This window comes from Accipiter gentilis, chromosome 1 (genome assembly GCF_929443795.1).
Source record: "Accipiter gentilis chromosome 1, bAccGen1.1, whole genome shotgun sequence".
Lineage (NCBI taxonomy): Eukaryota > Metazoa > Chordata > Aves > Accipitriformes > Accipitridae > Astur > Astur gentilis.
The window spans coordinates 3,584,277-3,598,923 of NC_064880.1; the positions used below are offsets into that span (position 1 = coordinate 3,584,277).

General features: G+C 45.4%; 1 protein-coding gene across 1 annotated transcript in view; it reads left to right on the top strand.

Annotated features, from left to right (window-relative positions):
• The window catches only part of ACAP3 (ArfGAP with coiled-coil, ankyrin repeat and PH domains 3), a 94,736-nt gene that overhangs the window by 70,169 nt on the left and 9,920 nt on the right, over nt 1-14,647 (top strand). The window contains exons 11-18 of the mRNA XM_049812841.1: nt 6,418-6,530; nt 10,819-10,870; nt 11,325-11,425; nt 11,864-11,975; nt 12,557-12,765; nt 13,067-13,136; nt 13,270-13,364; nt 13,919-14,133. Coding sequence (XP_049668798.1) covers nt 6,418-6,530; nt 10,819-10,870; nt 11,325-11,425; nt 11,864-11,975; nt 12,557-12,765; nt 13,067-13,136; nt 13,270-13,364; nt 13,919-14,133 — 967 coding nt within the window. The remainder of the gene's footprint in view (nt 1-6,417; nt 6,531-10,818; nt 10,871-11,324; nt 11,426-11,863; nt 11,976-12,556; nt 12,766-13,066; nt 13,137-13,269; nt 13,365-13,918; nt 14,134-14,647) is intronic.

A 14,647-nucleotide genomic window follows, 5' to 3' on the forward strand; every position in this document is an offset into this window, starting at 1 on the left:
CACTTATATAAAAAGGGTTCCAATAAAATCAGTAAGAGGGAAAGGAAGAGTCTCAATTTTTATGAGCTACAATAAATATTTGAGTTATCCTTCCGTTGTATAAAGAGAGAGGAGAGCTTCAGCTTGAAGGGGTGCCTTTCTCCTGACTGTGTGTGGGATGCATGTGTGCAAGGACTGTGGTATGGAATACATTTCTGCAAAAGTTGAGGAGACAGTCTTGTAGCTTCCCACATTTCTCTTGTGTGTTGAACTAAATTGTCTTAAATCACACATGTAATGAGGTTGTATGTTTTTATGTGGGCTCAGTTGCTTTAGATGGATGCACAAAGACACACAGCCTGGTTGTGGATTGGACCACTTAGGAGAAAAACTTTGGAGAACTTAGTACTGGAACATGCAGGCCTAGGAATTTTTTCCAATGGGGAATGAGGAGAGAAATGTTAACGTTGAAACCAGTTCTCCCTCACAGATCCTGACCTTCCTGAATCCTTCTGTTGCACCAAAACTGACAGGCCAGTCTCTGAAAGTGGAAGAATACAGGGTGATGTAAAATCTCCTTTGCAGACTCCAACCCATTCCCTGGTCCGGAGTAACAGGGAAAGCAACTGTGCTTCTGTTGCCCGTTTGCACAGGGAGGATGAAGTGCCAAGGCAGAGCTCTCTGCCTCATTTAGTCCAGCTGGTAGCTAACAAACCAGGGGCCATATGGCACTTCAACACCCCGATTCCTGTGGCTGCAGCGGAGCAGGGGTGGAATTACTGGCCAAAGGGTGGCTCTGCTCCAAGAAGCTGGGGGAAGCCGACCCTGCTAAAGGCACACAAGCCTGGCTCTGTTAAGGTCAGGGAGGCATTCGGTGAGCATCTTCCTGTCAACTTTGCTCTGTGTTGCTTGGCTTCTCCCACTCCCTTCTGTGCCTCCATGACAGCTGTATGATAATTAGCCCTTGCTCTAAGCTGATTGACTGTGAATAGGAGGCAGGAGGAGGGGGGGGGTAAGCAGGTGGTCCCCAGAGGCCAGCAGACTTCCTTCGCCTAGTGCCCCTTGCTTTGACAGGAGCCAACGGCAGAGCTTAAAGCTTCCCAAAAAGGAGTAGGAGGGGTAAAGGAGAAGGGGCTGAAAAAGAAATCCCTCCTTCCCTGCCAGCCCACGGTGCTTAGCGGAGATGCTACTCTAGAGAGCGAACAGAGAGAGAGGACACACAGAGCTGCTCCCTGCTCTCTAGGCAAGAGCAGCAAAACCTCCCTTGCAGCTGACATCATGAAGATTTTCGGCAGGCTTGAATACCTCCTGGTAAGGAGACTCCTGCAGGGTTGGTTTGTCTTGGGGAGAAAGTTTAGAGGGCGCTTTTCCCTGGGGGAGCAAGGATTGTGCCTGTAGGACCTCGCTCGCTGATGTGACCCAAAAGCAAGTACAGCTTTAGTATTTGCAGGAGAGCAAATGTGTTTGGTTCTGTTACTGGGACGGAAAAGCTCTGGGGCAGGGCACAGATCTCTGTGCATCATCTGCTGGCAGTCTGCAGAGCAGGGAGATCATTTGGCATTAGGAAATTCAAGAAACAAAAGGTCTGTAAATGGGATTTGGCCAGAATGAATGAAAGCTGTCTGCGCAGAACGGGAATGTAGGTGGGGAAGCCCTCCTCCAAATTCCATCTGCCTCTGAGGGTCTTGGATTGTACACAGTATATACACAGAGGTAAAAATAGCTAGATAGAGAAAAGGTTGAAATATATTCAGGCACCAGAAGAGAACAGAATGTGCATGCACCAGTGTTTGTGTGGAAGGGGGTGTGTGTGCATCTTTAGGGAATGTGAATATTCCTCTGAATTAGGTTCTCTTTAGAATCGAATAGCCAAACTTGTCACATACAGCTTTCAACTCACCTCCAGGAGAAGTTTTTTTTGATGCGTGATACTGTTAGAGTGTACATAATATTATTGTTAAATACTGAGCATCATTGATTACTGAAGTAGAGAGGGCACTTTTGTATAAAGCCTTTGTCTTCTATGAGGGAAAGCATGTATTGCATGTGTTGTCGCTTATCCTAAATGATATTGATTTCAAAATAAAATAACATGGAAGTTTGGTAGTAAGATATGTTTCTCTGAATATCTAAAAACACCTGGACTGAAATGATTCACTGGTCATGGTTGCCTAGTTTTGATAGTGTCTTCTATGAGTAGAAATCAAAACATTGTATGGAAAAGGACGGTATCATTATTTCCACATTGAATTGATACAGTGAGGGAGTAATGCTATGTCTTTTCAGGGAGGGCCATTGCCATATTGATGTATTTTAAAGAATTTTAAGGAAGTCTTGTTATTTTAGAGAAAGGTTCTATCTGTTCGCAGCCAGGTGTTGTGCTCTTTGGAACAGGAATGAACTTATAAACAAGACTTTCCTACTTCAGTGGGTATGCTCTCAGGCAGGGCTCCTTACTTAAGACACCCTCCTGCCCTGCCCAAGGATTCCAGGCTGTTGGGGAGCATCTTTGCTCTTCATATTAAGTCAGCTCACTGAAGCTGGAGGTTTATTTAATTTTATCAGCCATTTTCTCTGCATGAAAAGCTGGCTTCACAAGTGCAATTGGAAGAGCTTGTCTGGCCTCTGCAATGCAAGCAGTCTCTGTGCATGCTGTGTGGAGATGGACAAGGGAGTTCTTAAGTGAGTGGGCTATGAGGCAACCTCCAAATAGTGTTTTTCTTTTTTTTTTCTTTTTTCTTCTTTCATGGGTCTGTGCCTATGCTGGGATTTTGCTTTCCATTTGCTGGTTTGAAAGTGTCTGCATTAATATCCTTTTTTACATCCCTATGGATGTGTCTCTTGGAATGTGTTACTTCATTGTTGCTTCAGCAGCATTCAGTGTGCTCCCATGGAAACCATTGTGATGTCATTTCTAAAAGAATATCAGTTCCCAGGCAGCAGTGTAAACTAAGAGTGACAGGACTGAGAAGGGGAGGGGACAGTGAGACAAGATTGGTGTGATTTACTAAAAGTCAGCAAAGGATAGGGAAGCAGATGATAGCAGAGATCTGGTTTCTTATTTTGGAAGACGTCTGACTTATTTTACCAATGTGTGATCCAATGTGTCACTGCTGTTGCTAATCATGATCACATATGCAGTTGTAGCCAAAGCCATTCAGATCCCAATTCTAGCAAGCCTTTTCTGTGTCAAGCATTTTTTTCATATCACAGAGACAACAAGATGCTAAATGCAGACTTAATAAATCAGTCCAAACTCATTCAGAGCAGACTTGCCTACTCAGTGTACGTTGCAATGATGGGAAGAATTCAGTAAAAGGTGATTTATTAAAATCTCATGTATAGCAGGAAATGGAAAAAGAGGGGACAAGAGAAAGGATATGTGTGCACTCTCTTACCCTGCTTTGTCAAGGGTAAGATTTGAATCAAGAAAGTTACATTGAATGTTGTAGAATGGGTGACACATTCCTCCTCCACCAGCACCTCCCAGACATTGCGGCTTGGCTTACAAGGCTAGAAGGTTTTTTATTTCCTATTTCTACGTGGACTCAGACAGTCCACAGATGCGCTGCATCCCTGTAAGAGTCTCAGAGAGACTTACTGGTGGCATAGTTGATGACGTGCTTAGCAGGAGCCATGTCCATCAGCGCAGACCCTTTGACTTATTTCCCAGAATTAACAGGATCAAAATCCTCTTGTGTCAATGAATAGAACAGATACAGGGACACATTAAGGGCAGGTCTGCCAGTTAAGGGGATTCATTGTCACACATCTGTTGTGTATCCAGCTGTGGCCACACACTACCATGATGTTTCAACACCATTGGCAAGATGATCTTCTCAGACAGTTTCTAAGCTAGCTTTGACCTAGAATCAGGTTTCAACAGATGTTCTTGTAACTCTTGTTTTCCAGAAACTTGTCCTTTCTTTTCAATGGCTGTGGTAAGAAGGTTCCCTGTATGGGCTACAGCAAGATGATGTGCCCAGGAATCCATTGTTTAGGCTCATAGTTTAAGCTTGCTCTGGCGTGCTGGAAGTTTCACAATTGCACTTGCTGTGATTTTGCCTTTCAGCTCCAGCCGTTTCTGTACATTTTCCTTTTGGCCTTTGCCTGGCAGTGAAAGGAAAAGCAATACTGATCAGGTGTTAATTTCTGGATTTTCTTCACCCTTCCCTTTCCCTTACTTCCTTGGTCTCTCAACACTCCCAATAACTTTGTAGCAAAGACTTCTGGTGCTTCCAAGCAGAGTGCAATGGAATGGAACAAAGTGGCCCTGAGGTTCAGACCGCTGCATACCCTGGGGAGAAGAGGCAGACTGGTCCTTATCCCTTGGATCTTTCCCTTGATTTGTACCTACTTTACAAATCCAGCTTACGGCTCTGGTCGACATATTCTGCCCTTAAATGCCCTGCAGTAGTTCTGTTGATAGCAGTGGAGATGCTCAGGAATTACACCAGCAGAAATATGAGCAGAATTTGTCCTGGGGATGTTTCCTAACCAATGAGAGCACAAGGAAGAGAAATACCTTCAAAGTAATGCAAACACAAGCCATTCTTCCTAGAAATGTGTTTCTATGTTTGGACAATCCAGATGGCTCTCTGTTGTCTTAGCTGTGTATGTGCTTGGTGGTTTTCTGTAGAATTTTCTCTTTCTAAAACTGGGCTTGGTGCAGGTTAGAGTTCTTTCAAAAGCAAGGAACAGCTCCATGTGCCTTCAGCTGTTCTGCTTTAGCCATTCAATTTGTAGAGAGGTGTAATACAATACAGACTCAATGAGGTTAAATTCACACCTGGCTTGACTCCACTGGTTTTTAGTGGATTTACTCTAGTGACGCATATGGCCCATCTGTTCCTCCTGCACTCATCAGCAATATATCCTTCTTACCATCACACTACTTCATTATGTAAAGACAGCTGAAGAAGTCAGGTGATTATATTTAGACCCTCCCCCTTATTTTTACTTCTTCTACAAAGTGAAGCACAGCTAAGTGGTCATTTTTAAGATGTGCTTCGAAGGGTTTTGCCCTATACTTGCTGTGCGCTTTTTAACAAGGTCCATATTTTTGGATGTTTGCATTATTTATTATAAACCAGTGCAGATTCTCAAAAATTTATAGAATCATCACTTTGGAGCAGCTCTACAAAAAGCACATATTCAAATATCTACACGTTAGAGGAAAATTCCCTCTAGCTTTTGTTTGCAACATGTACGTGACAGATATCTGCAGAAGAGGACCCCCATGGGATTCACATTCTTAATGGCAAGAAAATTTGGGGCTGAGCAGAACTCTCTTAATTGGGTGCCTTACAGCAGTTTCTAGTGTCTAATTGGGCATCATGCTGTCTTTCCAAGGAATGACTCAGTCCTGTCCCATTACATCTCCTCCTTCTGTATTAGTATTATTCTTATTATGACACCTCCCAGGCAAGCTTGCATCTCTGAACATGAAAATAACTCATCTTAATGAGAGTGAAGTGCATGTTGCCTAGCAACACAGCATCACAAGGGTCTTCATATGCTGAGCTAGGAAAGGCACTTAACTTAATGGGGCTGTTTTCACTGCGCTGTTGTGTCTTTGAACCAAGTAGTACAGGGGGAAATATTTGCACTCAAGAGAGAGGGAGGCGTGGGTAGAATGCATCATTAAAGTGGAATCGATGGGCAAAGAGACAATGTGCTTTAGTTCCCCAGGTTAGGGGGGAAAGTCATTTGGGTTTCATGACCTAGTTTCTCTTGGGAAGGAGGCAGACCATTGCCCAGGGAGAAGGATCCCATATTCTGTGGAAGCAGCTGCTATTCTCTCTGCTCTGCGTCTTGCTCACCAGCTGTCAGAATCCATGAGATCTATCTGATGAATCAGTGCCAAACCTGACAAATCAGCTCTGAGTAGTAGCATAGCGTAGAGAATTGAGTGAGCACAGATTGGAGATGGCATGTGATGATAGCTAATGAAAATGGTATTGATAAGTCTTCCCCTCTAAAAATCATCATGCCCATTTTCCTTGTGGGAAAAGCCTGGGGTTTGTTCTGTTCCTGGCCCCTTGCAGAACAGAGAGGTGGCAGGAGCATTGCTAACTCACTTGGCCAGTGAAAAGCATCTCTATTGCTTTATTTCCCATTGCAGACTGCCCCAGATTTTGGGAATTTTTAGCCCTTGTGATAAGCAGCCTGCCTTTCTCCTTATCAGCTACCAGAGGGGGGAAATAGAGCAAATACTTCCCTGCAAACAATAGGGACAGATCAGCTTACTGGAATGAGGATAATTCATGACTGCAGCCCACTAAGGCATAGAGATATGCTGTGAGAGACAGCTCTGCCTGAACCTTAGGATTTTGATATAAATGGTTTTTTTCTTCATGATGTTTTGATTAGGCTTATCTTCATCTTGGTCCTAGAGAGTGCAGTCATGTTAGAGTCTCAGTTTCTTTCTCTTTGCAGGACTTCTCCTATGATGACTCGAAGGTGGAGTTTAATGTTGATGCCCCAAATGGAGTGGTGATGGAAGGCTACCTCTTCAAGAGAGCTAGCAATGCTTTCAAAACATGGAATCGGTGAGTAATAATTCATATTCCATTTGATATTGGGCGAAGACTCTGAACACAGCTAATACTGCCTGCACAGGAGCACACTTCACTTTTAGTGAGATCTTAGCAACTGTTATCATCACTGAAAGGATTCTGAGCTAAGCAGCTAAAAGGTAAATAGTTAAAAAAGTTAAAACAAGGTTGGTTTGATAGTTTCTGTATACAGAGACTTTTCTTCTAGGAGCATTTTGCATGCAGATTGAGGGAGGTGATCCTTACTCTCTGCTCAGCACTGGTGAAGCCACATCTGGAGTTTTGTGTCCTGTTCTGGGCTCCCCAGCACAAGAAAGATACGGACTTGCTGGAGGGGGTCCAGTAAAGGGCCATGAAGATGACTAAGGGGATTGGAACATCTCTCATATGAGGAAAGGCTGAGAGAGCTGGAACTGTTCAGCCTGGAGAAGAGAAGGCTTGGGGAGGGGGGTGGATCTTATCAATGCGTACAAATCCCTGATGGGAGGGAATGAAGAAGAGGGAGCCAGACTTCTCAGCAGTGCCTAGTGATAGGACAAGAGGCACTGGGCACATACTAAAACCATGAAATTTCATCTGAACACAAGAAACTGCTTTTTTACTGCGAGGATGGTCAGGCAGTGGAGCAGGTTGCCCAGAGAGGTTGTGAAATCTCCATCTGTGGAGATATTAAAAAAACACCTGGGCAATCTGCTCTAGCTGGTCCTGCTTGAGCAGGAGGGTTGGACTAGATCTGAAGAGGTCACTTTCAACTGCAGTGACTCTGTGATTCTGCTCAGAACCTGTTGGCCGCAAGTAAGTTCAGAACCTGAAGCCATGTTAGCATAATTGCACCTGGGTAAGTTCTCCCGAGAGAAACAGTATCTCAAGAGAGATTAATGTAGCCTTATCGACACACTAACCTGGCTATGTGGCGCCAAGTCAGCTCAGAGCAAAAGAGGAGTAAGTATCTGCTTCATTGCAATGGTGTTTTAAGACCACAGATTTTCTACCAGCACGTTATAACTCATGTGCTGAGCTTGCAAAGCCACTTGCTTTGCAGGTCTTTTGATATTGGTGTGTTGAAGACATGTACATTAATCACTAAAAGAGCTAGATGCTGTGTAGTTTATGTAAGTGATCATTATTTTCCTGTTCAAAACCAAGTATGCTTCTTTCTGTGAAGCTGTATATTCCCCTGAGGCTGCATCATGGAATGAGCCAGCTCGTGTTTTGCTGTGTCTTAGTAAATGCTAGGAAAAAAAAGTGCCTTCCACAATGGAAGAATGACCAGGTTCCATGCGGGGAAAACAGGGCACAATGCAGCTTGAGTCTTGCCTTAGGAAAGCTGTAAATTTGTAACAATTAAGAGAAAAATCTTAGTAATACAGCAGGATATGCCATGAATATCAAACCTGTCTATTTTGGGACGGGGAGGTATGTGAGAGTGGAAATATCAACCGTGCTGCTGGGAGCTGAGAAATGGCTTTCTGTGCACTGACCCTGCTCTTAATAATTTATAAATATTTAATCTGATAGGTCACTGGGAATGCCAGGCTCATATATCTCCTGCACTACTCAGGAGTCTCTGCAGCTGCCAGAGACCTTGGGAAAGTGGAAGCAAAGGTTTTATGTTCTAGCCTTGCTCGATATTTGTGTGTTTAGTTTCCCTTGAGATAGTCAATGGGCTTCATATGTGGCTGTGCAAAAGGATTCAAACCTTTCCAGTGAGCTTCTAATGCATGAGATCAATGCCTTATTGACCTACATTTACTCTTCTCACATAACAGGGAAATGATACAATATTAAGAGATCTTTTACTTGGCTATGGGATACATTCAAAGCATACACCACAGCAAGGCTGAAATATGCTGAAATTGTTAGACTTTGAAATAAATAAACACTAGATGGTTCCATGGACAGTTTGTGATATGCACAGAAACTGTCTGTATTTGCATGGAAAAGAGGTTTAAAATTATTAGAGATCTCTGAATTGGTTAGATAAGTGATTCCTCCTCTGAAGCTTCCCATAGTACTAAGGAGATTCCCGTCAAATTTAGTATAATTTTGTTACCCCTCAGGCTCTCTGGTCCTCCAGTTTGCACTTGGAGGAACCAGAAACTACGACAGCAGCTGTGACACAGTGCATCAGTGTTTGATTTCAGTGCTCACAAGCTGTTGCACTGGGAAGGTGTCTTAGCTGAATTTTTATCAACCTTTTAGGATTTCCTGCTTGGTGTTTCCTAAGCAAAGTACAGCCTCGGTCCATAGTATGGCTTCTTTCACTGACACCACATGTTTTTGCAGAGCAGAAGGTCGTTCCAAAGTGTGTCAGCTTAATGTCAAGACCTGTGCTTCACTCTTAGAGGAATGGTTCCAGGCAACTCCCTTCTCCTAGCAGGACCCTGGCTGTGAATTCGAGGGTCACTCCAAAGGGCACTTATCCTGGAGGGAACGTGACCCTCTGGGACTTTCTGGTTTTCTTAATGTCTGAAGTAATGTTAGTGTCAAGGTCTCCAAGTTTTCCCTGTCCCCCAAATCCCAGCTATCCTCCCTGTATCCTCCTACATCCCAGTCTCATACACAGCCTGGATCGTCCCCACAGCCATCTCTGTCTCCTCAGTCCCACCCACTCTTAGCCATATCTACTCACGTCTTAGCTATTCACAGCTCCTGTAGCCTACTCATCACCTTCTCACTGTCACTCAGCTATTCACTGTTAGTGCCTCCCCCTCATGTGAGCAGGAGGGGGCAGACAAAGAGAACAGCAAAACCCACAGTTCAGGATATGGGGATAGAAGCCAGCACCAGGCAGAAATGCATGCTCTGGTGTGGTGAGCAGGAGAGCACAGCTGGAAGGAGCAGGAGCAGAGACTGGAACCTGAGAGACGAACTTTCCACTTGGCTTCATGTGACAGCAGAGCTCCTTGAGCGTAGACTGCTGCTGTCACAGCAGCTTAGAATGATGCATCAGTGATATCAGCTCATCAAAATGGGCTCCCACGTAGATGGGATGGCCTCCAGTTACCTGTATTTTCTCATTTTTCCACAGACATGTCAAGTCCTTTTGTTGTCTTTTATCTGTTTAATATTTCAGCAATGACAAAAGAAAGAGAATCCTGTCTCATCTCATTAACTCTGTCCCAGCTGAAACCAGGACATCAGGGAACCTAGTTCTTTTGCAAACAGAGTATGTAATACATGCTCTAAATAGCATCTTGCTGCAAGCCTCTTTGACTCTTTATGCTCAAGTATTCCAGTACCTTCTTCCTGAAGCTTAGCGGTGGTCCTGGCTCCCAATGCCCTCCAGGAAGATGATCAGGTTGTGAAATTTTAGGCTGTATCTTGGAATGAGCAAGTGACTTGGGGTTTTGGACTTAGCACTGTAGATTAAGGTGCCAGGGAATTACCTCTGCTATCAGCATCACATGGACCTTCTGTCGCTTTTGTTTTAATGGAAAGCTGCTAGCTGTGATTTGTTGCCTCCTAAGAAGGTAGACTCCCTTCACACACACCTGTCCTTACTCTAGCCATAGGAAACGGGACATTTGGCACTGTTTGGCCTCCCACAGGCTGTAGTGGCTACAGAGAAATCAGCCTGGTCGGTAGCATAGCCTATCTAAACAGCAAGATGTACAACTCATTAGTATTATTTTCTCCAACACTATTTGTAGAGCTGCTAGTGTCCTGGTTTCAGGGTTTTCTGGGTTAGCAGGGTTTTCTGAGATGGATTTTTCTTTTTCCCACCTGGAAGTTTCTTCATGGTGTCAAGGAATTTCTGGCTTGCCTTACGATGGCCCTGCTTGGAGAGGCAGCAGGCACACTGCATCTGGCATGGCATGTGCAAGTAATCCAAGTTCCCCAGTAAATGTCAAGTATGACCACTGCATATATATATATGCGAGTGCAACATGTCCCACAGGCACTGGATTTACTACCTACACCGGGGCCAGTGTGCACACACAGGCTTGTGCCCCAGAAATCGTAGGCCATAATATGGGACTATCCTACTTCATTGTTTCTTCCCATCTTTCCTTCCTTCCTATATGTTGACATATCTAGAACACTTGCCATCACAGCATCTCAATGCCAGGAGTCATTCCCTAAGGCTGTAAATCCTTTGTTCTCCAAGGGAGGGTACTGGAGAAGTATGAGCTTTTCTTGTGACATTACTTTCCAGGTTCTTGGAATAAATTACACTCTTTTTAAATGGAGATGTATCCTGCTCTGCAGTAGAACAAACTGCCTCTCTGTAGCTCTCTTGTTCACTTGTTCTGATGTCTCTCTGTCTGTCTTCCCTCAGGAGGTGGTTCTCCATACAGAACAGTCAGCTGGTGTACCAGAAAAAGCTAAAGGTCAGTGAGGCTACACCAGATAACACTGGCAGATTAGCCAGCTTGTCTGGTGCCCTGCTTTGCTGGGGACTTCTGCACCGTGGTGGGGGAGTGGGGAGGGGACTTGGATCAGGGGGACAGCAAGCCCATTCAGGCATTATTGTGCTCCCAAGTTAGACTGTACTGAGTACTAAGTGGCAGCAGATGGTGTTTGTGGTGATCTAAACATTCCTGTTCAGCAGAGGAAGTTGGTGAAGTCCCCGGTAAGCCTGCCACTTCATGTGCATGTTGTCCTATGCTTTAATTCTGTATAACCCCTTCCTATTGCCCTAGAGTTATCTGGTGGTGGGCTGGCTCTGCTCTTTCTGGGCTCAGCTTATGCTATCCTGCACAGTTTGGGAAGGAGTTTTCCGAGAGGCCTGGTTATGACACAGATTCAGGGAGCCAACAAAGCCACCTGTTCTCACTCTTTCAGGATGTCCTCACGGTAGTGGTGGAAGACCTGCGGCTCTGTACTGTCAAGCCGTGTGAAGATATAGAGAGGAGGTTTTGCTTTGAGGTCGTCTCGCCTACCAAGTAAGTTTGGTGGCTTCCCTAGGCCATCCTCATGGTAGCTGGACTGTGCACAGAACTGCAAGAGATTAGATTTGAGCAGATGCCGCTCTGGGCTATTAAACGTTGACTGGGAGATACCCTTGCCTGTACTCAAGTCCCTATGAAGTTTGTCAGACATCAGCATAAGCCAGATCTAGACCACTTGTACCTAATATGCATATAGACAGTGAAACTGGCAATGGTCTGCTTTTCAAAACAGCTAGCAGACCTGCCTGGAGTTTTTGAAGCGGGAACACCTTTGACAGTACAAGCTTGTAGGATTAATTTTTGCCGCTTTGCCTGTCAAATCAAGGTGCTGCCCCCATTGGAATGTCTGTGCTGAGGATGAAGTAGAACAATTTTGACCAAAACGTGCACCCTGTCCCTTTGCTCTTTCCAACTCATTTCCTTCCTTCACAGGAGCTGCATGCTGCAGGCTGACTCGGAGAAGCTGCGTCAGGCCTGGATTCAGGCTGTTCAAGCTAGCATTGCTTCTGCATACCGGGAGAGTCCTGACAGCTACTATATTGAAGTGAGTGAGGGGTCATGAAGGATCCATAACTGTGTCTCAGAGCCCTGAGAGTGGGCTTTTGGGCTGTGGCAGGTCCAGTGTTTGTGGGTGGACCATCTGAAAATACTCTTCTGCCCTCAAGGGAGGGAGCTGAGGCCAGTGCTAACTCAAAGGCAACAGTTGCTCACCAACCAAAGCCACGCTTAGAAAGCTGGGCTGGGGGAAAGGCAAGGTTTTAAATCAGTATTGTTCCGACATCTTCACTTTCTTGCCATCACTCTGGATTGATGTTCCCCTAGGAATTATGTTCCCCTGGGAAGAGCTTGCTCCCTAGTTGGGACAAGTGCAAGCAAAGTACCACGATAGCAAGTAGTTTGCCAGACAATGGTCTGCATGCTGCCTGCACTCCCAGAGCAGGGATGGGGTGCAGCGCCGTCTTGTGGCAATTAACAGAGATTAATGAGGCTTTACCCGTTCCCTTCTTGGACTAGCCCTAGTTTATTCTTCTTCAGGTAGTGCTTCCTATCAATGCCTCTGCTATGCAAAGCTCTGGTTTGTTCCACGGTGCTTCGCAGAATCCTAGAACCCTTTTTTCCCTGCAGAGACTGGACCGGACTGCTTCCCCATCGACTAGCAGCATTGATTCTGCTACCGACTCCCGGGAGCGCAGTGTGAAAGGAGAGACCATCTTGCAGAGAGTGCAGAGCATACCCGGGAATGACCAGTGCTGTGACTGTGGTCAGCCGGATCCTCGCTGGGCCAGTATCAACTTGGGCATTCTGCTGTGCATTGAGTGCTCTGGTATCCACAGGTACTGCATGCCTGTGTGCTCTGTGCTGCCAGCCAGGGACGGATTGCAAGCTCCTGGAAAAAATGGTGGAGCCTGAATTACAATTGACTATAATGTTTGTACAGATAGGTTCAAAAGTAATTGCTTGCTGCGGTACCTGTGTGTGCAGGTACATCTGTGTATGCATATACCGCTCTGCTATAGCTACGTCGGTATAGATAAATACATAAGAACTGGATTGATCTTGTTCATTTTATGATGCATGAGAAGTTCTGGTTTGAGGCATGTAACAATTTCACTTTTCTTCCTTTTGGATAAATAGGAGTCTGGGTGTTCACTGCTCCAAGGTCCGATCTCTCACATTGGATTCCTGGGAGCCAGAGTTACTGAAAGTGAGTGTTGGCTTTTAACAGCAAGAGATAGACAAATGGTGGACATGGAGGGAGTCTTATTTGGTGGCAGGCTAGACTAGAGGGAAGGTAGCTCCTCACCTGAAGATTTCATTCGTTCCCTGTTGTATTGCAGCTGATGTGTGAGCTGGGGAACAGTACCATGAATCAGATTTATGAGGCACAGTGTGAAGAGTTGGGACTTAAGAAACCAACAGCAGGGAGCTCCAGGTGAGTCTGAGTGCACACGCTGGTCCTCTCAGTCCTGTAGAAACCTATCCATTCACACAGCAAACCCAGTACCCTAAGCTGTCTGGAAAGTCAGATTAAGAGTGTGACTGGCCCCCTTCACTGAGGGCCCAAACCACCTCAGGTACACCTATCTCAACACACTCCCTCTGTAGCTAGCCTGAGCTTGACTTTCAGAAAGGTCAGTGGGGCATTACCAGCCAGCAAACTGGTGAAACATGCTTGGGAACCAGGGCTTGCTGGGTTTACACCTGCTCTGAGACCTTTCAAATACATGTAACTGAAGCACATGGTGTTGCCTAGGGCTGACCATCTCATTCCACTCTCAGCTACACCCCACACTTCTTAGTTTTGCTTTGAAATGGGAGGTATTCTTAGGTTTGAGAAACTCTCCCTTCTTAATACAGGCCTCAGTGATTTTTAGGACTCCAAGCCGGGTTGATAAAATGAGGCAGAGCAGCCCCATCTCCTTGTGGCTGTTTGCTTTAGGCAAATCACATGAGCCTGTGCACAGCTTTACGCTGTTCTTCTCTTAGGCAGGACAAGGAAGCCTGGATCAAGGTGAAGTATGTGGAGAAGAAATTCCTGAAGAAGCTGCCAAGTGGGGAGACTCTAACAGAGAATGAGCGGAAACCTCGACGCTGGTGTGTGAAGAAGTGCCAGAGACACAACAGCACCACGAAAGCACCCACAGCTCGTAGAAAGTACCGCCATGAAGCAGGCAATGCATCACCAGCCATGTTGTCATCAGGTGGGAACCTCCCTTGCCCCACTCCCCATGCAGAGCTGTGCTGGCCTGCCCACCACTCTTTGTAGGTGTGTACACAACTGCCCTAATAACATGTGTGGCCCTGTCTTTCTCTAGGACCTGCAAACCTGCCAGAGGTATAAGCAAAACTGCTGTTGCACAAACTGTGTTGACACAGGTCTTTAAAGCCATTTCCTAACGTTTTCCTTCTGTTTAAGGAGGTTCTTGTGACTAAAGGAGGAGATCATTACACTAGAGCGATCCAGCAACTTCTAAGCTGCTTTGTGCATTTTCTTTTGTATTCCAGCTTCCTGCTTTTTAATAAGTTTCAAATCCTTTTATTTTTACCTGCCTGGTCTGTAAGAGAGGCCATGCTTATGAAGGGTTCTGGCTGCTCAAAATGCTCTGGGATGACTTGGTCTGCAGCGTATCACCACATGTGGTCAGCTCTTTGTTATATTTTGATGGTGTACGTGGGCATGAGTATGGCACTGTACACATCTGGGGTGCACTGGAT